This window comes from Asterias amurensis, chromosome 19, assembly GCF_032118995.1.
Source record: "Asterias amurensis chromosome 19, ASM3211899v1".
Lineage (NCBI taxonomy): Eukaryota > Metazoa > Echinodermata > Asteroidea > Forcipulatida > Asteriidae > Asterias > Asterias amurensis.
The window spans coordinates 12,336,351-12,363,004 of NC_092666.1; the positions used below are offsets into that span (position 1 = coordinate 12,336,351).

General features: G+C 39.3%; 1 protein-coding gene and 1 pseudogene across 1 annotated transcript in view; one reads left to right on the forward strand and one right to left on the reverse strand.

The window, feature by feature from the left end:
- Nucleotides 1-379: 379 nt before the first annotated feature.
- LOC139951852 (uncharacterized) lies at nt 380-9,464 on the reverse strand (annotated as a pseudogene).
- The window catches only part of LOC139951853 (gamma-aminobutyric acid type B receptor subunit 1-like), a 35,628-nt gene continuing 18,436 nt past the window's right edge, over nt 9,463-26,654 (forward strand). The window contains exons 1-4 of the mRNA XM_071950920.1: nt 9,463-9,708; nt 17,181-17,318; nt 25,629-25,799; nt 26,396-26,503. Coding sequence (XP_071807021.1) covers nt 9,463-9,708; nt 17,181-17,318; nt 25,629-25,799; nt 26,396-26,503 — 663 coding nt within the window. The remainder of the gene's footprint in view (nt 9,709-17,180; nt 17,319-25,628; nt 25,800-26,395; nt 26,504-26,654) is intronic.

The following is a 26,654-nucleotide window of genomic DNA, read 5'->3' on the forward strand; positions in this document are numbered from 1 at the left end:
GAGTTAAAAGTTTCTGACTTAAAACTAATAAAGAAAGTTCATTGTTAACTGGCAATGATTTTAAATAATCTAAAACAATTGAAACTTTCCATGTTTTTGAGTATCTCGGTTTCGTGGGTGTTGTATTAAATACTCCCCTCATTAAACGTACTATTAGAGGGTGTTGTCCCGCTACATGTCCCTCAATTCTAGGTAGAGCTGAAGACAGAGCTGATCTGTAACTGTTTAACGTGGAATATGATTTTCCGTTTGAATGAGCCTTGGCTAAGAAATTTAGTAAGTCTGCTACAGTGGGAGATTTACTAAGTCTGCTACAGTGGGAGATAATGGATTAACTTGTTGTCCACTACACCAACTAGTCCAGCTTTCCCAAGCTGATTCATATTGCAGCTTTGTACTTGACCGCCATGAGTTTGCAAAGAGGTTGGAAGCTTCTGCCGAAATGCCTTTTGTTTTCCAACATTCCCTGATATGACCCATTCCAAGCGACCAGGTGCAGGTTTGGAACCGGCAGTAGTGGTTGATGCATCAGACAAAACTCTGGTAGTTTGATTGGGTTTGCAATTACCATCTGTAGCAACTGTGGAAACCACGGTTGGGCCTTCCATAGAGGGGCGATGAGAAGGCAAACAGGAGTTTGCTGTCGTGATATTTTGTCTAAAATTCTACAGAGCAAACAGAAAGGTGGAAAAATGTAAGGTGTTATACCAAACCACTGCATTGAGAAAGCGTCAATGGCCCATGCGTTAGAGTCTGATTTCCATGACACATAGCAATCTATCTTATTATTCATATAAGATGCAAACAAATCAACATGTATACAACATCCCAGAATATACGTGAGTTGAGACCCAATTCTTTATTCAATTTCTTACGAGAAAGGTAATCTGCAGTGGTATTATCTACTCCTGCGATATGGGTTGCGGATAGAGTAATATTTCTTTCGATACACCAAAGGAATATTTTTGATGCGAGGTCATTTAAGCGACCAACAGTTCCCCCCCATTCTCGAAATATAAGACACCGCTGTGCTATGGTCTGATTTGATTAGAACATGAACATTATTGAGAGTTTCACAGAGAGTTAGCAATGCATTTTGAGCTGCCAATAACTCTAACATATTGATATGCAACTATTGTTGGGTTTTGGACCACGTACCCTGTGTGTAAGAGTTGTCCGTTTCGGAGACTGCATCCCCAGCCGGTATTACTGGCATCTGTACAGATAACAATAGTAATGGGTGGTTTTTTAATTGACGATTTTACATCATCGCATGGAATATCCAACCACCATGTAGTCTCTTCTCTTATAGTTTGGTTTACTGCAATATTTGCATCATAATTGCCATACTAATTTTTTAGGGTATTCGATTTGGCAGATTCGAGTTTTCGAAAATGCAATTTTCCTCTTGGAAAAGCATCAAATGTGGCAATAATCATGCCTATGAATTTTGCGAGATTCCGTAAAGTCAAGACTTTCTTTTCTAGAATTTGTGTTCCCTCCGATTTCAATTGTGTATTTTCGACTTTGGAACATTGATCGTCATTGGTTTGGATCCGATTTCAACGCCCAGGTACGTTGAATGGGTCTGCGGTATCAAGCAGGATTTTCCCTTGTTTATTTGGAATCCCAAATATTCCAATCACTGTACCACAAAGGTTGTTTGTTCATTGCTTTCATTCTCCGATGAAGATGATCAGAATAAAATCGTCAATAAAAATTACCAACCTGCTGCAATGACTGGTTTCATCACCTTTGTGAAAATTTGAGGGGCTGAGATCAGCCCGAAAGGTAAACAGGTTAATCTATAGAACTGATTCTCCCATGAAAAGCACAGATAAGATTGATCAATCTCACTCATTGGAATTGCGAAGTACGCATCTTTCAGGTCAATGGAAGTAAGGAAGTCATTGGATTGAATAATTTCCTCAACTAGTTTTATATTTTCCATTTTAAAATGTTCATATCTTACAAAAGTATTCAAATCTTTCAGATTTATAACCGGTCTCAGTCCACCAGATTTTTTAGGAATGAGGAAAATGTTCGATATGAACCGACAGCTAGACCTTTTAGTGGGCTGAATTGCACCCTTTTGAAGGAGTTCTTTTATCTCCTGATTTACAGTCTGAATTTCCTCATCAGAAAACATTATTCTTTTTGGTTTGACCGATTGTACAGGGCGTGCAATTAAATCATTTTTGCAGCCTGATATGGTGTTTAGAATCCACCCGTCGGAGGTAATCTGAGACCAATTATAATGGTGAAACTTTAACTGCCCGGCACAAGCCAAAATTGCAGTGGAGTCATGTTTTACATACCAGTTTTTTGTTTCAGTAAATTGCCCACTTGTAGCTGTTGCTGTAGGTTTATGGTGGGAAAACTTCCCACTATCACTTCTCCCGCCTCGGCGGTTGCCACTTAGGTAGTAGGGTTGCGTGTACAGCGGTTGAGTTATGTTTCCAGGGGTACGCCCTGTCGTGAAACCCTGGCGAAATCCACGGGTTCTTTGAGAGTAAGGCTCAAACCGACGGTTTTGAGTACTTTTGTTATTTTCTGAATAAGTCAGCTTTCTACCGGCTTTAAAAGCCTCGGCAACCTGTTTCATTGATGAATTTAGATATCTTGTCCGAATAGTTTATCAGACACAGGTGTGCTCCTTGAGCACAAGCCCTTATACATAGGGTTTAGGCAGGGTTTCAAATCATCCCGTCGCTTCATACTCAATTCATATGATGCATTTCCCGACAGTGTAATGCCATCAAGGGCATACTGTTTGATTTTGTCGGTGTCTGCTACGGTACCCGCCTTGGCAGTGTCCCCCAGTTCACTCTGGGGGCAGATACAGCCGGCGCACTAGCCGGTGTCGCATATTTTTCTGCGATCTTTGTATATATCTCCTTTTTGATCGGTAGTGTTACCGCTTTGGTTGCTCTGTCGGCCAAATTTGAGAAAATTTCTGCGCCTTTGGCTTCAGAAGTCTTATAAATGTCTTCGCAAGACAATAAATCAAAATTATCATTCTGTTTGGGAGGAGAACTGGCTGCCACGTTACTGGTCAGCTCAAAATTTTGGTTTGGGTCATAACAGTTACCCTGTTGCCCAACGAAATCATCAACGTCAAACATATTGTCGACTGGGATTGCAGCCGACTGTTGGTCTTTTACCATGTTCGTCAGCATGTTTTGCATGCTGGCGATGGAGAGGGAAAGCTTATGTATTTCCGTTTAATTTGCCTGAAGCTTCACTTCTAAGCTTACATTTGGTGTAGTATCTTCATCACCAGCGGCTTGGCCGCACTGAAACTCAGACTCAATGTCTGACGGGAGCTCTAAATCATTCGATTTTCCATTTCGATGTCCGCAGTGCTGTTACACACGAAGAAAAGATGGCTCAGGACTTGTGTCCGGGCCTTTATATACGGGCATCGCCCCATGGACTTATTTGAATAACAATACAACCTTTGAATGTATTGTGTGATCCGCATGCCATCACGTAGGAAGGAATGCAATCCCTCTGAAGACTTGTACGAATGTTATGAAATAGAATTGGAGAAATAACACCCTTGTCACACGAAGTTGTAAGCATTCAGATGCTTGATTTCGGAGGGAGCCGTTTCTCATAATATGTTATATTATATAACTGACATACAGATCCTTGTCATTTGTGGAACTTACTTCACGTGACATTCACTATTACTCCCATCCGCACCGGCGATCAAAAAGACCTATTCGCCCATGGGGAATAGCATTTCCCATTCAACAGTTAGGATCATCCTTGTTCTTAATGTTTTCGAGCAGTACAGCGCCGCCGCGCCGCTGCGCCGCTAATGTTATACTTGTCAGTTATATGTCAGTTATATGTCAGTTAAATGTCAGTTATATAAAACAATTAATATTGAGTGGCTTTAATTCGTGGAATGGAAGGAATATTATCGCTCGGTAAAATTTGGACTGTTCCATTTCACCCGGCTTCGCCTCTTGAAATGGAACAGTCCAAATTTTACCTTGCGATAATATTCCCCCTTCCACTCTGAGCCACTTGATATTTGTATGCTATCAACAGCTCCCTATTGCTTGTTGCCAAGTAAGTGTTTATGCTAACGTTTCTTTTGAGTGATTACCAGTAGTGTACACTGCCTTTAAAGTCACTTGTCACCTTTGGTAATTGTCAAACCAGTATTCTTTCTAGGTGTATCCCCCCCCCCAAAAAAAAAAAAAAAAAAAGAAAACCTAAAAATGTGTGTGCTTGAAAAAGCTTCATAGCTGAGCACTAGTGATATTTGAGTGAAAATTACCTCTTTCTCAAAAACTTGTCTTAGTTTAAGATATTGTCAGAAACGGCTCCCTCCGAAGTAACATATAGTTTTTGAAAAAGAGGTATGTCTTCGCTGAAAAATTTAAAAGACTACATACGTGAATTTTGTTAGGCATCTGCAGACCCACAAATTGTTTATTTGTTCTCCTTGCAGTTTTGATGACCAATTGAGTCAATGCACACATTTGTTATTTTATGCATATTGTGAATAATGGTCTTTAACAAAGTGTTATCAAAGATGTCCATGCCTTTATATACACGAACTGCTTATATTTAGGCAGTGGACACTATTGGTATTCAAAGTAATTATAAAATCGTTTCTTGGTAACGAGTATTGGGGAGAGGTTGATAGTATAAAACATTGTGAGAAACAGCTCCATTCGAAACCTCAGATTTAGAATTTGAGGTCTCGAAATCAAGCATCTGTTTTTTCCATTATTATCTCGCAACTGCGATAACCAATAATTGAGCTCAAATTTTCACAGGTTTGTTATTTTATGCGTATATGTTGAGATACACCAAGTGAGAGGACTGTTCTTTGACATTTACCAAACGTGTCCTGGGTCTTTGAAGAAGAACAGAAAAAGAAGTAGCTAAAAATGTCAGCTTAAAGACACTGGACACTATTGGTACTTGTCAAAGACAAGTGTTCCCACTTTGTGTATCTCAACATATTTTATGCATAAAATAACAAACCTGTGAAAATTTGAGCTCAATCGGTCATCGAAGTTGCGAGATAATAATGAAAGAAAAAACACCATTGCCACACGAAGTTGTGTGCGTTTAGATGGTCGATTTCGAGACCTCAAGTTCTAAATCTGAGGTCTCGAAATCAAATTCGTGGAAAATTACTTCTTTCTAGAAAACTATGGCACTTCAGAGGGAGCCGTTTCTCACAATGTTTTATACCATCAACCTCTCCCCATTACTCGTCACCAAGAGTAGCCTTGCTCAAGGCAGTCGAATTATTCACTCCGAAAAAAGACCGCCGCTGTATAAAAACCCACCCGTATTCACTGTGCGTAAAACCCACCCGTATTCACTGTGCGTAACATCGCACGACACGATGCCCCCGTACACTATCCGCATGCGGAGGCCGTCAGGCCGACAGCCTTGTAGGGTCTGTGTTGAAGCCACTGACCTCATTACTATAATAAGCGAATAGTTCCCACGGTCAGCTCATTACCATAATGCCCGCGAAAGACGAGACATGTTTACCTCACACACCACCACCACGGACGCATGATAGGGTCCAAAGGTCGTGATAAGGGAAGTGCGTGATTGGACGTCAAAATGAATAATTCATTTGCCTCGCATCCTGTGTTGTCTGATAGGTCTGACGAACGATATACATATTCATGAGCTGCATACTAGCATATTCTCGAGCCCCCCCAATTTCGTCCACTATTGGAATTTTTTCAATACAACACATTAAAACGGGAAGATACAGATCCGACAAGGCTGTCGGCCTGACGGCCTCCGCATGCGGTTAGTGGTGTACGAGTGCGATGACTTGTGTGAACAGTATTCGTGCGATGTGACAGTGTGTATACGGGTGGGTCATTCGGTGTGATCGCACACACCATGCACAGGGTATACGGCGGGTGGGTTTACAGCTGCGTCTTTTCGGAGCGAATAATGCGACTGCCTTGAGCAAGGCTACACCAAGAGAGGTTTTATGCTAATAATTATTTTGAGTAATTACCAATAGTGTCCACTGCCTTTAAAGAGTTTGGAAATGGAAACCTGGAAACTATCCGTGTGACTCTATTCAGACATTTCAATATTTCTTTGTTTCTTTTTGTAACCCCAAGATAGCAAAACTACTCACGGAATCAATCATTCATGGCCAATTTGAACCGCAGATAAGAGAACGAATCTCTCTTGGTGTTATCCAATCAATTTGAAGACACACACTGAAGACCTTGGTTTTGTCATGTTTCTCGCATTGTGAACCAAAATATTTATAACGCCACTAATGTTGAACTGGATAAGATCGTGGTACAAAGTGGTGCACTGCTCTTACGCAATTTCCTGCTTTGGGAAGGTCATAAGAACGAGTTTCTAGTATTATTGTATTCAGCTCATTGACTGAAAGCATAGTGGTCGATGTTTCCCTTCTTTTATTAATATTTTGTCATTATTCTTTACGCCCACTGAATGGACGGTTATTTTCAGGACTGCCCGAATTCCGTAAATCTACTCCACGGTAGAATTAAAGGCAGTGGACACTCTTGGTAATTTACTCAAAATAATTATAAGCATAAAACCTTTCTTGGTAACGAGAAATGGGGAGCTGTTGATAGTATACAATATTGTGAGCAACGCAGTTTTCGGGAAAGAAGTCATTTTCCACGAATTTGATTTCGAGACCTCGGAATTAGACTTTGAGGTCTCGAAATCAAGCATCTGAAAGCACACAACTTCGTGACAAGGGTTATCTCGCAACTTCGACGACCAATTGGGTTCAAATTTTCTCAGGTTTGGTTTTTTATGCATAAATATGTTGAGATAGTGAGAAGACTGGCTGTGTCCCGTCAGGGCCACCATAGTATAGTGTCCAGTGTCTCTAAAGCAAAACAAGTTCTCAAACGAGATATTTATAATTAGATAAAGCACACTTGGTGTTATGACCGCAAACCAATTTGCAAAACGTGAACATTTTAATTCAAAACGGGTTGCGTTTTTGATGTATCGCCGAAAACCCGGATCGGTTATATGAATAAGTCCATGCAGAAATAATGATTCATAATTGTACTAGGCCTATCACAATCGTGAAACGTTTATGACAGAAACCTTTCTCAAATTCAAATTCAGGATAAAATTTTTAATTTTTTCATAACCACGTGACTTCGAAGTGAAATAATGGTTCCCAAAATGTTTTAATAGCTTTCAACACTACTGTACTTTTAACAAAGTAAGTGTTTAATGCCATGATCCACTGAGTGCAATATTATCTGAGTGCAGTTAACGTTTCTTTCGGTTGAGCGAAATAATCCAATCAAAAAGGGTCAAGCCCGGCTCATATACTTCCCTGCGAATACGAAGTGAACTTTGACGCAGCAGTTAAAGGAACACGTTGCCTTGGATCGGTCGAGTTGGTCTTTGAAAAGCGTTTGTTATAATATGCATATGGGTAGAAAGATGCTGTAAAAGTAGAATACAATGATCCACACAAACATGCCTCGAGATTGCACGGTTTTCCTTAAACCTCGTCGACTAACACGGTCGGCCATTTATGGGAGTCAAATTTTTGACTCCCATAAATGGCCGACCGTGTTAGTTCGCACAGTAAAAGGAAAACCACGCAATTTCGAGGCAAACTTGTGTGGATCATTGTGTTCTACTTTTAAATTATCTTTCCAACCATATGCATTTTATAACAAACGGTTACAAACGCTTTTTTATAGACCAACTCGTCCGATCCAAGGCAACGTGTTCCTTTAAAGGCAGTGGACACTATTGGTATTTGCTCAAAATAATTATTATCATAAAACCTTACTTCGTAACGAGTAATGGGGGAGAGGTTGATAGTATAAAACATTGTGAGAAACGGCTCCCTCTAAAGTCACATAGTTTTCGAGAAAGAAGTAATTTTCCGAGACCTCAGATTTAGAATTTGAGGTTTCGAAACCAACCATTTGAAAGCACACAACTTTGTGTGACAAGGGACTGCTTTTTCTTTCATTAATCTCGCAACTTCGACGAATTTTACAGGCTTCCTATTTTACGAGTATGTTGAGATACACCATGAAGTGAGAAGACTGGTCTTTGACAATTACTAATACAAATAGTCTCCAGCGTCTTTAAAGGAACACGTTGCCTTGGATCGGACGAGTTGGTCTATAACAAAGCGTTTGAAACCGTTTGTTATGAAATGTATATGGTTGGAAAGATGTTTTAAAAGTAGAATATAATGATCCACACAAGTATCACTCAAAATTGCACGGTTTTCATTTTACGTCGCGAATTAACACGGTCGGCCATTTATGGGAGTCAACTTTTTGACTCCCATAAATGGCCGACCGTGTTAGTCGACGAGGTAAAACGAAAACCACACAATTTTGAGGCATGTTTGTGTGAATCACTGTATTCTACTTTTACAACATCTTTCTATAACCATATCAATTTTATAACAAACGATTACAAACGGTTTTCAAAGACCAACTCGATCGATCCAAGGCAACGTGTTCCTTTAAGCTGTGCCAAATTCCTGCGGATTAATCGCGTCGAAAACAGCGCTGTGTGTGACGCCAAAATTTGCATCGCAATCGACACATCAAAGGAAGTATGAACAGGGCTTTGATTGTTATCATGTTTTCTTTACCCAATATTATACACTTATGTGATAGTAGGCCTATACTCTGTATTTTGCCGAGTTCTGTGAACAAACCTCATAGGCATATTAGTCGGTTGGGATTCGAACCCACGACCTTTGTAGTTCTAGAGTAGTGTCTTACCAACTAAATTGTTATAATATTCCATTGGTTTTACATACTGGACTGTATAGAGTCTCTGCATACGTATTAATAGATGTTGATTATAAAATCAGTAAAACTCTTGCCAACATAATGCGCACGTGATCAACTTGCCGCAATGTACACAATTTACGGCCGCGACGATTGGACGCTATGTGTTTGATGATCAGTTACACGTGACCACTCGACACCCTACAGGCGTATTGCCCGAAGCATACATGTATATAAGAAAAGGTCAATAATTATTATTTCGGGTATCTGGGAACCACGACGCGCCTGCAACTAAATGTCCAATGGTGGAGTGTGATTGGAATGTATCCATACAGACACATGTATACAGATCGTGTAGAAACGTAGAGTCCATCTTGGCAAAATTGACAAAACGCAAGCATTTGGCATGTGAACACCGCAACAAACGGACGCTTACAAATACGCCTGCAACCGTATATGGACATCCTATCTTTCGTTTGTACTTATTTTAACAGCCCATTGGTTTTGTACACGTTTTTCCAACTGTGTACCTTTCCCGAACCGCGGACCATTATTGTACTCTTTTGTAATATAGGTCCCCGAATCGAATTTGTGTATCTACTCTTTATTAGCCACATCGACACCGCACACGCAGTTGGCACGTGAGCGCTGCAACACACGGACCCTTACCACTACAGCCATGGAGTTACCGTTTAGACCCGTATGGTCTTACCTCACCACGTTGACCTTACTGACTCTCACCACCACAGGGACCCTATCTCTCACCAACATCACCTTGGGGGGTTTGTTTAGCCTGGGGGGCTCCGGCTCCGACTGGGATGGTACAGCTATTCTGAAAGCGGCTGAGATGGCCTTGATGCACGTGAATAGCGATCCTGATGTACTGCCGGACTATTTCCTCAACATCGATACCAAAAACTCAAAGGTAAGATCCATATTTTTTTGTTCGTAGTAAGATTACAAGTAGTTATTGTAGACAAAAACTCCATCTAAAGAACAATGAGCATTTCCAGCTAGTGTTGCGCACGGTGTACTGTGCTGTACGTGGCTACCAATCATCAACCCATGTAGGGCCTACATGTACTCACATGTCATAACCACAGGGACTATTTCCTCAACACCGATACCAAAAACTTAAAGATAAGTTCCATATCAAATAGTAATTATATGGAAATTTATGATTTGAACTGCCCTGTCGAGCAATCTCGTCGGTCTAGTTGGCAAGACACTGCTCTAGAATGGGACAGGTCGTTGGTTTGAAACTACTTCCTCAGCATCGATACCAAAAACTCAATGGTATAATAAGATCCGTAGTTATAGTAAAAATGGAATCCATTTAGAGACACTGGCCACTATTGGTACGTGTCAAAGACCAGTCTTCTCACTTGTTGTGTCTCAACATATGCATAAAATAACAAACCCGTGAAAATTTGAGCTCATTTGGTCGTCGAAGTTGCGAGATAATGAAAGAAAAAAACACCCTTGTCACACGAAGTTGTGTGCCTTCAGATGCTGGATTTCGAGACCTCAAATTCTAAACTTGAGGTCTCGAAATCAAATTCGTGGAAAAGTACTTCTTTCTCGAAAACTACATTTCTACAGAGGGAGTTGTTTCTCACAATGTTTTATACTATCAACCTCTCACTATTACTATAGTTACCAAGTAAGGTTTTATGCTAACAATTATTTTTAGTAATTACCAATAGTGTCCACTGCCTTTAAAGGGAAGGTACATGTTTGGTAAACGAGCAAAGGAGAGCTGTTGATTGTATAACACAAAGAGAAAAAGCTCCCTCCAAAGTAACGTAGTTTTTGAGAAAGAGATCATTTCTCACTTAAATATTTGAATATTAAAAAAACCTTATAGGTCTGAGGCCTTCAGGCATCTGAAAGCACACAATATTGTGCAACAAGGGTGTTTTCGTCTTGTATTCTTTCTTGCAACTTCGATGGCCAATTGAGCCAAATTTTCACAGGTTTGATATTGTATGCATATTATGTTGTTGAGACACACCAAGTGAGAATACTGCTCTTTGACAAACGCAACGTGTCCAGTGCCTTTAAAGGCAGTGGACACTATTGGTAATTGTCAAAGACTAGCCTTCAAAGTTGGTGTATCTCAACATATGCATAAAATAACAAACCTGTGAAAAATTGAGCTCTATCGGTCGTCGAAGTTGCAAGATAATAATGAAAGAAGAAAAAAAACCACCCTTGTCACACGAAGTTGTGTGCGTTTAGATAGTTGATTTCGAGACCTCGAGTTCTAAACTTGAGGTATCGAAATCAAATTACTTCTTTCTCGAAAACTACGTCACTTCAGAGGGAGCTGTTTCTCACAATGTTTTGTACTATCAACCACTCCCCATTACTCGCCACCAAGAAAGGTTTTACGCTAAGTATTATTTTGAGTAATTACCAATAGTGTCCACTGCCTTTAATGATAATAAAAACAGAGTATAGAGAGATTGTAAGACATTTTGTCTTACACCATGTGCCGTCATTGAACTTTATTGTACACTCAGTTTAAAACAATCATCTCGGCATCCATCATGTACAACCAACTGAAATTGATTTCTATTTACGCCCTGTGGAGGGGATTTCATCAGTTCTTGTAGTTCAGTATTTAATGAATTTATCGAAGATTCATTTGCAGGTTGCTTCTCCATCCGCGATAATTCAGATCGTGCTTTTCGTGTGATTTTTGGTCGACTAAAATCAAATGAAAGCACGATTTTTACATCCAGCTTCCTTTATTGAGTATTTGGAAGGGTGCAAACAGTTTACCTGGCCCACGCAAATCCACAATGCAATTAGTGTATCTCTGATGAGGTTGACTGGTACAGTTTGGCAATAACTAAAGGCAGTGGACACTATTGGTAATTACTCAAAATAATTATTAGCATAAAATCTTTCTTGGTGACGGGTAATGGGGAGAGGTTACAGGTATAAAACATTGTGAGAAACGGCTCCCTCTGAAGTGCCATAGTTTTCGAGAAAGAAGTAATTTTCCACGAATTTAATTTCGAGACCTCAGATTTAGAATTTGAGGTCTCGAAATCAACCATCTTTCTTTCATTATTATCTCGCAAGTTCGATGACCGATTGAGGTTAAATTATATGCATATGTTGAGATACACCAACTTACTGTGAAGGCTGGTCTTTGGCAATTACCAATAGTGTCCACTGCCTTTAAGGAAAGGGACTGATGTATCTTCTGTACGCCATGTAGTCATTGATGAAGTTTGATTTGAAACTGAAAATTGAAGTTTTGCATTGTGTGAATAATAAGAATAATAGTAAAAATGCGGGTATAATCATTGAATAATCTCCTTTGAGGAAGTTTTGGCTCTAAAAAGATCCGATTTTAGCTCGACGTTTCAAATAGGATACTCTGCCCGTCTTCATGAGAAAATAACTTTAGTAATTGGGCATTTCTTGCGCTTTCTCCAATTCCGTAAATAGTTTATTTTATTTCATTTATTTATTTTAAACCTTTAAACAATAAACACAATGATAATATGCCTACAAGTTAGACAGGGAATGCCAAGGTTATATGAAAGTATAAAAACTGTCATCTTAAAGGCGAAACACTATTGGTAATTACTCAAAATAATTATTAGCATAAAACCTTTCTTGGTAATGAGTAATGGGGAGAGGTTGATGGTATAAAACATTGTGAGTAACGATTCAACGAATTTGTTTTCGAGACATCAAGCTTAGAATAGTCTCGAAATCAATCATCTGAAAGCACACAACTTCGTGTGATCAGGGTGTTTTTCTTTCATTATTATCTCGCAACTTCGATGACCATTTGAGCTCAAATTTTCACAGGTTTGTTATTTTATGCATATGTTGAGATACACAAAGTGAGAAGACTTGTCTTTGACAATTACCAATAGTGTCCACTGTCTTTAATGAGATGCGTAAAACCAGGCCCCTGCCAACGATTAAAATAGTAAGAGTTGTATAATTATAAAAAAGAGATTGCACTCAAACGCTATTTTCTGTTTTAGCACAAATCGTACATTTGTTTTTGTAATTCAACAAGTGTCTTATGTATCTTATATATAATAAAGATGCTTGCCTCCCCTCTCAACATCAGAAGGTTATACATCTCATCACATTAGTAGTTAGAAATCATTCTGCACAGTTTGTAACCTGCCTGTAAACAACGTGTAAACCCCTGCTCTATTCCACGAGCGTTCTCATGTTTTTTGTACCTGCAGGGGCCATAATATGTATATTAACCGGCTTAATGTCAGGACAGATCAAGCACTAATGGTAAAGTAGCCTACCCAGGGGACACCTTATAGTGAAATTACCTGCGTGGACTGGGACTCGCACTCTGAATTTAAATGTGGATTTTATAAACATTTACAAATTTCGTGATCCGGAGGTCACATTATTACAGAGTCATTACAATAGTTTAAAAAAATGACAGGTAAACAAATTAAAGACACACCTAATCAAAATATAAATTATATAAATGAAACAGATTGCAACCTCGCCTATAAAACAAACAATATCAGAATTCACATTACTAAAGAAACACAAAGGGAAATGGAATGACCTGGGGCAAATTTCATAGAGCTGAACCACGAAAATAGCTCGCTTATTTTACACATGTTAGTGGCCAAAATTTCATGCCATATACATTGCTTGCGACTGGTAAGCAGTTGTTTACTTAGCATAACAACTGACTGGAGTCTTGGCCAGTAGTCTGATTTTGAAGCAATGTTTTGTTTTGCTTAAGCACAACTTTGTGCTTAAGCAGCTCTAGGAAATTGGGCCCAGAAATACAAGAACTTGAATCTAGTACTACACTCTAAAAATTCCCGGGTCACAAAATGACCCGGATTCCGGATCCTGTGGGACCTGCAGCCGATTTCACGAAACGCTAGGATTAATGCTATCTCGAGGGACGAGTAACCCGTTCTAACTTTCGGGTTCAATTTTTGGGCTTTAACTGTAGCAGAAAAATGTGCGTACCGGGAAGCAATTGTTTGTGCTTTTTACTGTAGCATAACAAAATATGCGTGTTAGCGATTTTTTTTCTGCTACAGTGAGCACAAAAATGTGCTTACCGGTAAACAGCTTTATGTTGCATAAGCATATTTCACCATTACCTCTCAAGTAAGCATAACATTTCTCAACGCGCATGCACGTTCACCATATAATTGCATTGCCTGCATTTCCGCTTGCTTACGGTACACAGCTTTATGAAACAGAAATTCTGCTAAGCACAAAGCGGCTGCGTACATGTTTTATGAAATTCAGTTGAGCTGTGCTCTGCGGAACATTCTCAGGAAGTATGAACCGCGGGCTTTATTTTACACGTACCGTCTCGATTAAATTTGCAGAGTTTGCTGTAGGGTATGTACACATTAATTTTGACTATAAGTACAATCGATTTCAACCCCTGCCCCAACTGGTTATAGGATCATGAATCAAGATGAATTAATTATGAGTTTTTTTTATTGAATACGATCGCTTATTATTATGCGGCAGTTGGTCATCAGAACAGGGCCCATTTTCATAGAGCTGCCAAGCACAAAATTTGCTTAGCATGAAATGTTTGCCTTCTTTAAAACAGGATTACAACAAAAAAACTCCACGTGAGTTTTAGGAGAAGCAAACAACAGCTGAATACCAGTAACAAGCAATAGCAACAAATGGAAATTTGTTGGTAATCCTGTTTTTATCAAGGACGAAATTTCATGCTAAGCAATTTTTTTGTGTTACCAACTTTGAATTGGGCCCTGATGTTGTTGACTTTGCAGGTTAATTATTATATGGCTTGTCTTATGTGAACAGCTTAATGCCTCTTTTTTCAGTTTTCTAAATTCCGGCGGACCTCCCTAAAATAGATTGAGTTGCATAGTTTATAGGAGCCGCGATATCCCTAATTTAATTTGTTAATCAAACAGTAATACTCGTAAAATAGATCTTAAATTCTCATCGGGGATAAAGAATATTAATTTTGGTTTTTACCCATACACCGATGTGTGTTAGCACTGTATACTCAGTACTTTCCCGAGTCCTGTGAAATAAAATATCACAGGCATATTACTCGAGTGGTATTCGAACCCACGGCTCTTGCAATTCTAGAGCAGCGTCTTACCAACTACCTAGGTTGCCCGGTAGCTAGAGGCAGTTCGAATTATATGCTTTGGCAGCGGGTACCACAACGATATATATAATAGATGTTAAATTTGCATCGGGATAAAGAATATTAATATTGGTTAGTAATAATGATCTTACCAATCGAAAGATTAAAGCACTTTATACATTATGCTATTTGCTAACAGCATGTCTCATTTGCTGTTTTGTTCCTTTTGAAAAGGTAATTGGTATCCAGCCTTACAGAATTTTAAAATCTGAATTTATCCATTAGTCGGATAGCAATGGGATTTTTTTTCTTCATGAATTTTCAATGAATTTTCAATGTGTGTAAAGAGTTTTTCTTTTTTAAGTATAGACCTACCCCCCAAAGAAACATACGCTGGAAAACTCAACCAGAACTAATCGTTTCCATTTCTGAAAGGCCGACGTTCAATCTCATTCCGGATAGTCCAAGAGTCAGCCTAATTACAGCAGGCAATATGGTCAGGAAGTAAATTTATGCATCATTATTTTCCAAATTGTGGAGGCCACCTTGGCCGCAGGGGCTCAATTATTTTATTCACCAATCTTTCAAACATTATACATCGTATAAAGATGTATAAACCTTCCTCAATCCTCAATAGTATAATTATGACCATCCTTCACTCCTCCAACTGGTAACACTCAGCAATCCATGAGGTTCCCATGGTTGCAATCCGCCGCCCTACGAACCTTGGTGATGACGTCCCAGTCTTCCCCAGGTACAGTCCGAACAGAACCCTCAACAGATATACTGGGCTGTCACAAAATGTACCCGTTTGAAATGTAGAATGTGTCGTACATTAAGCCATCACTTAAAGACAGTGGACACTATTGGTAGTTACTTGGTGTATCTCAACATAATTATGCATAAAATAACGAACCTGTGAAAATTTGAGCTCAATTGGTCGTCGGAGTTGCGAGATAACTATGAAAGAAAAAACACCCTTGTCACACAAAGTTGTGTGCTTTCAGATGCTTGATTTTTCGTGACCTCAAATTCTAAACTTTAGGTCTCGAAATCAAATTTGTGGAAAATTACTTCTTTCTTGAAAACTCCGTCACTTCAGAGCGAGCCGTTTCTGACAATGTTTTTTACTATCAACCTCTCCCCATTACTCGTTACCAAGTGAGGTTTTATGCTGATAATTATTTTGAGTAATTACCAATAGTGTCCACTGCCTTTAAGGTGAAGAGTCATACCACTGGCTCTTCATACAACATTAAGACCGACTCCCAATGTAGCACACCGAATGTAGTCTATGTCATATCATGTAAGAGATGTGGACTACAATAGTATGGGAGAGACTATAAGACCAAACTCAAACTTCGCTTTGCGAAACATGTCTCTTCCTTAAAGACCAAGAAACCGTACCCAGTCTCTATCCACTTCAACAGCCCCAATCATAGTGTCATTGATGTTGAACTTCTGGTGAATAAAGCTAGCAATGGTGATGACACACACCGCAAGCATAGAGAATCACACTGGATTCACCAACTCAAGACAGTCAAACCCTTTGGACTTAACATAAACACTGGTGTTAAATAACTTCCCATTACCCCCCCCCCCCTCCCCCCACTTCACCCCTGCCTGAGAATTTATGTGTTGTATAATATTATGTCAATAAGTTTTATTTTTATTTTTATAAATTTGCAACTATCTCATGTAGTAACCTTTTGTCCACATGTCCCTCACACCTATTTTTAATATCAATATCAATATCAGTATTAATTTCTTGTTTCATGCCTCTGAAGAAGGTCCGGTTGGATCGAAAGCTAAGGCCATCTACCCTACTCATTATTTATTATACATCGTATAAAGAATTAAATTTAATAAAAGCATAGTACACTAACACACACATCCAGTGTAATGTGCTTGCCTGCTACTTAACCTTCGATAGAACGCTTTTTTAAATAGATGTTCAGATTTTTCCAAGGGCAAAGAGCAACGGAAATCAGAAAACATAGGAAGAATATTTGCCTATTCATAGCCAGTGAAAATCTTCCGGCCTCGTGACTTTTTGAAAGGGTCCACTAACAAGCGATTTTAATTCCCACAGTGTCCTGTGAAGGTCGTGGTTTTTATCTCAAACATTAAAGTTGCGCACACATTTTATTTGTTTGCATTGTTCTGGAGTCATATTTTGTGTCTTTTTTCTTTGTCCCTGTAGTTATAAGAACTTCCCATGGACTTATTTCACAAAATCCCATACACGTATTTGATCTTCTTCTTTTTTTCCTTTTGTTTTCTAGTGCCGGCCTGGAGATGGAATGAAAGGATTCTTTGAGCTTCTTTATGAAGAGCCAACTAAGATGATGATTCTTGGGGCAAGCTGCTCGGTGGTGTCACAGCCTGTAGCAGAGACTAGTCAACACTGGAACATGGTACAGGTTAGTTTAATTAGTTTGGATGATACTCGAAGGATAGACTCCGTCCCCCTTAACTTGATGACAAGTCGTTATCACCGCCCCCTAAAAACACACATTATGCCGTTTATGGAACAGTCACAGAGCGATTTTCGTTCATGCAACGGTCGTAGGTAGCGCGTGGCAAGGTCCGTCTGTCAGCAGCTCCAACTATAGCTGCCACTGACTCGCACACCTACTGGGATCGAAGGTGTGTTTACCGTCCCCGTAACTGCACCGCTTATCAATTACCGTCTTGACTTCAAGACTACCACCCCCCATGCATAATGATGCCACGAGACCCAAACAGTGTCCTCACTGGAGGTTGGTTTTCGACGTTTCGAAAACAGTATACTTTGCTTGTCTTCACGGAATAAGAAGAAAAAAATAACAGATATTGACATAGAGGAAACAAATAGAAAGCACAGTCAGCTTATCCACTGGTTATTGGATATGCCTGACAGTCAAGGAAAGTTTGAGTTCGCTTTAATATCAAAAGCTGACCGTCCGTCCCGTGGGTCTAAGTTTACACATCGGTAATAAAGGCAGGGTTTAGTTTCCATGCAGTATCATTGTATCTGGTGTGTCGCAACGAATGCATAATTTGAACACGCCTGCAAGCAATACATTATGGGCTCCCTCAAAAGAGATGAAATAAATGGTTTTACCCGCAAGTTTGCTATATTTATTTGTTAATACCAGTCCCTTTGTTCCTTTTATCGGTGCTTGACAACTCACCTCTTGTGTTTCTACTTCGAGAGGAGAGGCTGCACTTTAAAGTGCGTCACGGCTTCTTAAAGGGATGCTGCAGTGAATTCAAATAAAACAGTTAATTTTGCTGTCATTTATTTCTGATATATGTATTGAACATCAATAAAATGTGTTTTGTTTTTTCCCCGACATATCTCACTTGCGTAATTAGCGAATAAGTCATGCCCCCCTTCCATTTTGTGGATTGTTACCGCCCCCCTACCATCGACGTCACGTCGGGAATTCAAACATATCGTCGGCAAAAAGAGTCTGGTTCCTAACTACACGCGCCTAGGTACCAGGCCAAACAATGCACACGTCTCTATATGCACACAGCCAGGGGACCCGACGGCTCGGGTTCCCGACATGACGTCACATGAAGGCTCCCTTTTAGGGGCGGGGTGGGTTCCCTTAATCTCTTGAAAACCACTTTTAAAATACTTGTGCACTAAATAAAAAAATTAAAAAAATATTTCAGGTTTAAAAAGTCATGTTTATTCGTTTGAATAAAAAAATTAAAAACACTGCAGCCACCCTTTAAGCAACTAGTCCTCTTGTCTTGATGACTTGAGCCCCCCCCCTCCCGTATTATTATTTTAAGCCGTATATTTCCCAGTGAGTACTCAAGTCCTTTCCATTAATCTTGCGATCGGACAGGATATGACGAGAAGAGTGAAAATGTCATGTGTCATCGTCAAATTTAAGCAGTATAAAAAGCGCCTATCGTTTCAGAGGGGTCCAATTCATGTAGGCGTGCAAGCGCAGGCGTACATGATAATACGATTACCTAAATGCACTGGGCTCGATTTCACAAAGCTAAAACATCCACCATGAGACAAATTTTCAGAATTATCATAGTGATTTGTACTGGACGTCACAATTATTAACTAAGTAACTACGATTAATTTGCAGTTACGATCAATCTTAGCTCTATGTGAAACCGGTTGTTATCGAAAGGCCAGTTTTCTCACTTATCCCAACAAACCTGTGAACATGTTTGGCTCAATTGGTCATCGAAGTTGCAAGAGAATAGTGAAATAAATAATACCATTGTTGCACAAAATGTGTTGCCTTTTCAGATGCCCAACCAAAAGGCGTCGGGCCCAAAAGTATTTTAACATTGTGAAAAATTACCGCTTTCTTAAAAACTATGTTTTCGCCATAAGCCATATGCCATAAGCATAAAACCGTTCATGTTTACGAGTAATTGGGAGAGGTTGAAATTAGACAAACATTGTGAGAAACGGCGTCCTCTGAGGTAACATTGTTTTCGAGAAAGAAGTAATTTTCCACGAATTTGATTTCGAGACCTCAGATTTAGAATTTGAGGTCTCGAAATTAAGCATCTGAAAGCACACTACTTGGCGTGACAAGGGTGTTTTTCTTTCATTGTTATCTCGAAACTTCGACGACCAATTGAGCTCAAATTTTTACAGGGTTGTTTTTTATGCGTGTATGTTGAGATACACCGAGTGAGAAGACTGGTCTTTGACACTTACCAATATTGTCCACTGCCTTTAAACGCACAGAAAATGTTGTTCCTTTGTATAAAGGGAACTTCCAACCAATTAGAGGCAACAACGTTGTCGAGCGGTTGACTATACCCAATGATCATTGCCAGAACTCAGGAATAGCATTGCAAAACTAAGCCGCACTTTAGATTATTGCTGTATTAAACAACTTAAAGACACTGGACACTAGTGGTAATTGTCAAAGACCAGTCTTTTCACATTTCCATTTGAGCTCAAGAATCGGTCATCGAAGTTGCGAGATAGTAATGAAAGAAAAAATTCCCTTCTCACACGAAGTTGTGTGCTTTCAGATGCTTGATTTCGAGACCTCAAAATCTAATTCTGAAGTCTCGAAATCAAATTCGTGGAAAATTACTTCTTTCTCGAAAACTACATTACTTCAGAGGGAGTCGTATCTCACAATGTGTTATACTATCAACAGCTCCCCATTACTCGTTACCAAGTAAAGTTTTATGCTAATAATTATTTTGGGTGCCTTTAAGGGGATTCTCGCAAGATTCCCATGTTCTTTAAACCGGATTTAGCATGCACCTTTAAAATACCCCTTATGTTTCTAAGGGCACTAACGGCCTTTGCAACAACATATTATAAGTACACTTCTAGATAATAACCAATTTGTAACAGACATTACACTCTAAGAAAAAAATACCCAATGTTGCGTAAATTTTTTCTCTTTGTGGTGTTCAAGAGGGAACATGGTCGTTTGGAGGGTAAAACGCTACGCAACAGGGGTTGCGTCGTAATTTACTCAATTTCTGTGTAAAACGGCTACCCAACTGTGCGTCAAGTTTCTTACCCAACTTTGCTGTGTAAAAATGTACCCAACATTCGACTACCCATTTACTCAGTAGTTGAGCACCATAACCCCTAGTGTTAAGTAAAAAAGAAGTAATGCATTTTTGCAGCAAACACGGACACTAATAAAACATAAAAAAAGCCATATACATTGAATTGGACTGGACAGTATAATTTCCGATTAATCTATGGTGATCATAACCTAATATAATCACCTTGCATAAAACGACCGGAGAGTTTGTGTACATTCAGGGGGTGAAACACGAACACAAAAGTCTTGCGAGCAGACTACATGTAACAATCTCTTTTTAGAAGCGGTGTTGGCTCTGAAAAGAGCCGGTTGGTTTTGCCAGACCTGTTATTGACGAAATTGTTGAAGCTACTATCCGCGTCTTTCCTGGTGATGCATTTCTCCCTTCAACAGACTGTTGTTCCTCAAACAGACTAACTACCATAAAGCCAAAATTCTCTCTTGACAACCGTGGTTAAATGAACATCAGACATCAACGACCTGCAACATCAGAATTACGTCCACCCCATCCATCTTTGATTGTGACTTGTGCCATGCGACTTGTACGATACGTCCGTGTGTGTGTAATGTGCACTTTGCATTATGGGTAAAATGGTTTCCACGAGGAGCAGTTTACCCAATAACGTGCAACATTTTACCACAAAAAGAGCTTTTTTTAGTACGTCGCAAGGTAAACTTGACCCTGTGGCGAGGAAAATGTGTTTTTGTTGTTCCTCAAACAGACTAACTACCATAAAGCCAAAATTCTCTCTTGACAACCGTGGTTAAATGAACATCAGACATCAACGACCTGCAACATCAGAATTACGTCCACCCCATCCATCTTTGATTGTGACTTGTGCCATGCGACTTGTACGATACATCCGTGTGTGTGTAATGTGCACTTTGCATTATGGGTAAAATGGTTTCCACGAGAAGCAGTTTACCCAATAACGTGCAACATTTTACCACAAAAAGATCATTTTTTAGTACGTCGCAAGGTAAACTTGACCCTGTGGCGAGGAAAATGTGTTTTTGTACACATAAGTTGCTTTCACTGGCTAATTTTTTTATGCAACCTAAAAAGGTACAAGTTACCTTCTCGAGGGCACTAGCCAAATCGCCTCGTTGCCCAACATTGCGTAAGAAGGTACTCAACTTTCGTACCCAGCACATTTACTCAGCAAGTTTTTACACTTCTTTTTTAGAGTGTAGATCCCATGACGTCATGTGCATCAGGTCTATTCCCCAGGTAGTTGTACTTATCCTAACAAATTGTTATCTTGGCATTGGGATGAAGCGAATGGTACATAATTTTCTTTCTCCATGCCTGAAAAATAGTGCTCTCAAGTGGAAGACCAATAGAGTGTAAATTATAAGAGAAGTAAAAATCAACAACATATAACTAAAACAAAATTACTGTAGTGTAATCGCGCGGGCGGGAAAGACAGTTATTGATACGGTGACTTGAAGATATTGAAGAGTGTTACGAAAGGACATTTGCATTATGCAGCAGCGTCCGGGCGGACAGTAAACTTCGACAACCAATTGAGCTCAAACTTTTACTTTTAACTTGTATGTTGAGATACACGAAGTGAGAAGACTGGTCTTTGACACTTACCAATATTGTCCACTGTCTTTAAACGCACAGAAAATGTTGTTCCTTTGTATAGGGAACTTCCAACCAATAAGAGGCAACGACGTTGTCGTGCGGTTGACTATACCTAATGATCATTGCCAGAACTCAGGAATAGCATTGCAAAACTAAGCCGCACTTTAGATTATTGCTGTATTAAACAACTTAAAGACACTGGACACTAGTGGTAATTGTCAAAGACCAGTCTTCTCACATTTCCATTTGAGCTCAAGAATCGGTCATCGAAGTTGCGAGACAGTAATGAAAGAAAAAACTTCCTTGTCACACGAAGTTGTGTGCTTTCAGATGCTTGATTTCGGGACCTCAAAATCTAATTCTGAAGTCTCGAAATCAAATTCGTGGAAAATTACTTCTTTCTCGAAAAATACATTACTTCAGAGGGAGTCGTATCTCACAATGTGTTATACTATCAACCTCTCCCCATTACTCGTTACCAAGTAAGGTTTATGCTAATAATTATTTTGGGTGCTTTTAAGGGAGGCTCGCAAGATTCCCATGTTCCTTAAACCGGATTTAGTATGCACTTTTAAAATACCCCTTATGTTTCTAAGGGCACTAACGGCCTTTGCAACAACATATTATAAGTACACTTCTAGATAATAACCAATTTGTAACAGACATTAGATCCCAAGCTGCTGACAAGCAATTCCATGCTCGATTACTATATTTATGTCACTTCGTAACACTCTTCAATACCGTCAAGTCACCGTATCAATAATTGTCTTTCCCGCCCGCGCGATTACACTACAGTAATTTTGTTTTAGTTATATGTTGTTAATTTTTACTTCTCTTATAATTTACACTCTATTGGTCTTCCACTTGAGAGCACTATTTTTCAGGCATGGAGAAAGAAAATTATGTACCATTCGCTTCACCCCAATGCCAAGATAACAATTTGTTATGATATGTACAACTACCTGGGGAATAGACCTTATGCACATGACGTCATTTCAGTAGGGCGCCCTCACCTAGAGGTCAAAAGGAGGTTGTTCATTGGCCAATCCTGTGCGCCGCGCGTACAAATCTGTGCGTTTCGATTGTTTTGTCACCGTTTTTCCACTAAGATGGCCGCTGGATTACGTCAATGAATAAGGTCTATTTGACAACAACCTAAAGCGAGTTTGAATACTGATGACCAATCAGGTGGATTGTTACGAAAATTGTTAAGGCCACATGAAGAAAAAAAAAGAACTAGACTTTGAGAGTTTGTGAACAAACTCTAGGTGTTCGGTTTTCGGGAGTAAAAGTCTGGTTTAAAAAACAAATATTGCACCTTGCTTCGTTTTCAAGATTTGTAATAAATCATCAAAATTGCAAAAATTGTCAAAACAACATGTTCGTCGATCGTTTTGAGTTCAAGAAGTAATGTAATGTAATTGAAAATTCCGGTAAACATTACTCTGTTAAAAATGTGTAAGATAAGTTTTCAAAAAAAAGTTAGTGAATGAGTTTATTTAGTAAACAAGTTATTCCCAAACTACTTCCATAGTAGAAGAAGAACAAGAAGAAGTATGAAGAAGAAAAAAGAAGAAGAGGTGTTCCGGGTTGTTGGCCCGAACACCTAAAACGAAAAAGAAAAAAGCTTTTTTTTGTGTACTTACACGGTACCCATGTACTTGAAATGCGTGGTAAAACGGTAAAGCGTTGCGGGCTGCATGATGGAAATAGAAAGAATGGGTTTTCTCGGTCAAATTCGGCAAATGAGCAGCCAATTTCATTTTCAGGCGCTCGAATTAAAGCTATTTTGCCTCCCCTGTTTTTACTGCATTTCAAATTCAGAGTTCGGTCATTCAATTTCGTTTTCAGGCATTCAAGTTCCTAGCGCACTCGTTATTTTTCATGACTGCTTTAAAGCCATTGGACCCTTTTGGTACAGAAGGGTTTACAGAAGGTAGTGGTGAAATACTTCTTGAAATATTATTCCATGAAATGCTTTACTTTATGAGAAAACAGTAAAACAATATCAATTCTCTTTAACGAGAATTCCGGATTTATTTTAAACACATGTCACGACACGGCGAAACGCGCGGATACAAGAGTGGGTTTTCTCGTTATTATCTCCCGACTCCGATGACCGATTAAGCCCACATTTTCACAGGTTTGTTATTTGATATAGAAGTTGTGATACACGAAGTGTGGGCCTTGGACAATACTGTTTACCGAAAGGGTCCAATGGCTTTAAAATGAAATTGAATGACTAAACACACGCCTCAAAAACACTCCTGCGAATTTGAATGCAGCTTCGATGAATTGTTAAATTGAATGATTATTTTGTTAAATCGAATGACGTAAAAGTAGATTTGACTAGTCTTTAAATGAATGCGAATGACCCTTTTTAGTAGCATTCGATTTCGTGCCAAATAGAATAGGCTGGTGGTTAAATTGGCTGCTCATTTTCCGAAATTGACCGAGAAAACCTATATTACACAAAATAATCTTGAGGTGTCCCAATTTACACAAAATAACCTTGGGGTGCCCCCTTCTGACCCTGTCGAGAACACCTTTAGTATAGACACCGTTTGTATATAATTTCGTATTAGTTTAATATCTTCTTTACCTGAGCGGGACTGGAACCTGCAACCAAAGATTATCATGCCGGTGTCAGATGCAATTGTGTCCGCCATGCACTATTGTCCACTCCGGACACTTTTGCATATACGCAATCATGTCCGGAGCTGTGCAAAAACCGTCCAGTGGACAAGTAGGCCTACATGACTGTACAAGTATGTGCACGCTCGCTTGTGAGCGTGCATTCATTGAACCTACGTATTTGTAGCATGAATTTTCACGTATTTTATGATTGCAGCGAATACCCAACGGCCGAATATGCACTTAGCTTGAAAAAAATGGCGAAAAATGGCACAACTGCATATGCAAATGTGTCCGGGCGGACACATTTGTATTATGCAGCAGCGTCCGGGCGGACATGATTGCATATGCAAAACCATCCGGCGGTCACTATCGAATATGCAATACTGTCCTCCGGATAGTATTGCATAGAGGACTTAATTGCATGCGACACCGGTGCTCTACCGATCCTGACTAGGTGATCCCTCTGCTGTCGCACAGGGCCAATATTGTCATAAAGTCTGATAGGCATCAATTAAGCACCAAAGTTATATAGCTTTAGCAAAACAAACTTACCTGCCAGAATACTAATACAGTTACCATTGCCACGACAGGTTTTCCACTATAAATTTCTTGCTAAGCAAAAGAAATTGCCGAGCAGTATTTTCTGCTTTTTTACAGCTGTATGAAATTTTGCCCAACCGGTTGTATCGTTAACACTTTAATAATAATAATAATATCGAAGTCTTATATAGCGCACGTATCTACCAAACAAGGTAGTCAAGGCGCTGAGTATATACAAACTTTCAGAAAGATAGGTTATTGCAGTGATGAATTCTGAGACCCAATTATTTAGCACCTTATAATTAAGGGTTTACAAGGTGCTATAGGCGCATTAAGCAGCCACAACCATAACTTTGTTATTTTGTCCTGTGAACATTTTGATTGTGTGTGCATACTTTTTGTTCTACGACCCCTTCCAGGTTTCGTCGAGCTCCGCATCCGACGCCTTATCGTTCCGGGGCCGTTTCCCGTACTTCTTCCGGACCAATCCGGCCCAGTCCGGACTCAATGCTCCCCGGATCGCAATCATGAAGGAGTTTGGATGGGAGAGAATTGCAGTCATACACGACAACAATGAGTACTTCACAACTGTAAGTCATGAATCAGCATTTTTTACGAAGGTTTATAGTTTGTTTGTAATGTTTTATGGTAACCAGATTTTTTTTTATAAGTGTGAAGGACGAAAGTTTGCCATCTGCTTATCTGCTATCAGAGTAGCTAAAAGTCAGATTTAACGGATTTTATTTTTTCTGCAACCTGAAACTAATGAGATTTAACGTTTTGTGATGATGCATTTTCCATTTTTTTCTACTTGTCCGCTACCAGTAAAGCAAACTTAAAATGTCCTTCTTATGTCGGTGGACACAAAAATGGCCACCTGTCTTTTTGCTATCAGAACGATTTTGACTTTTTTTCATTTTCTCAATTTCTGCCACCTGAAAAGTAGTTTTTATACTTTGGCGCCAGAAAGTTGACCACCTGCTTTTCTCTTTTGAGAAAAGTAGAAAATTAGATCGACTGTTTTGACAACTGTGTGTTCCCTTTTTCTGCTAAGATTATAAACAAAATAATGCCTGGGACGGGTTTTTATGCAATATCATCATAAATTCGATTTGAAATAAACAGCAAATAATGAGTTTTCACACCTTTTTCTTCTCCATCGTCATTCATCATCAACATCATCCAGGCAATAAATAAGTTTTCCGAAGATTTAGCCGTACACAATTTAACCCTAGTCGCCAAAGAGTCTTTCAATGCTGGAGAAACGCCAACGGTACAGCTCCGAAATATAAAGGTACGTAATTGAAGAAGACGACAATATTGAAGGATGTGGGCTCCGAGGTCAAAATAATCTGGTCAAAATAATCCAGTCTAACCTCGCGTTAAAGCCATTAAACACTTTCGGAACAGAAAAAAACAATAAAAGTCAACAGATTTACAAATAA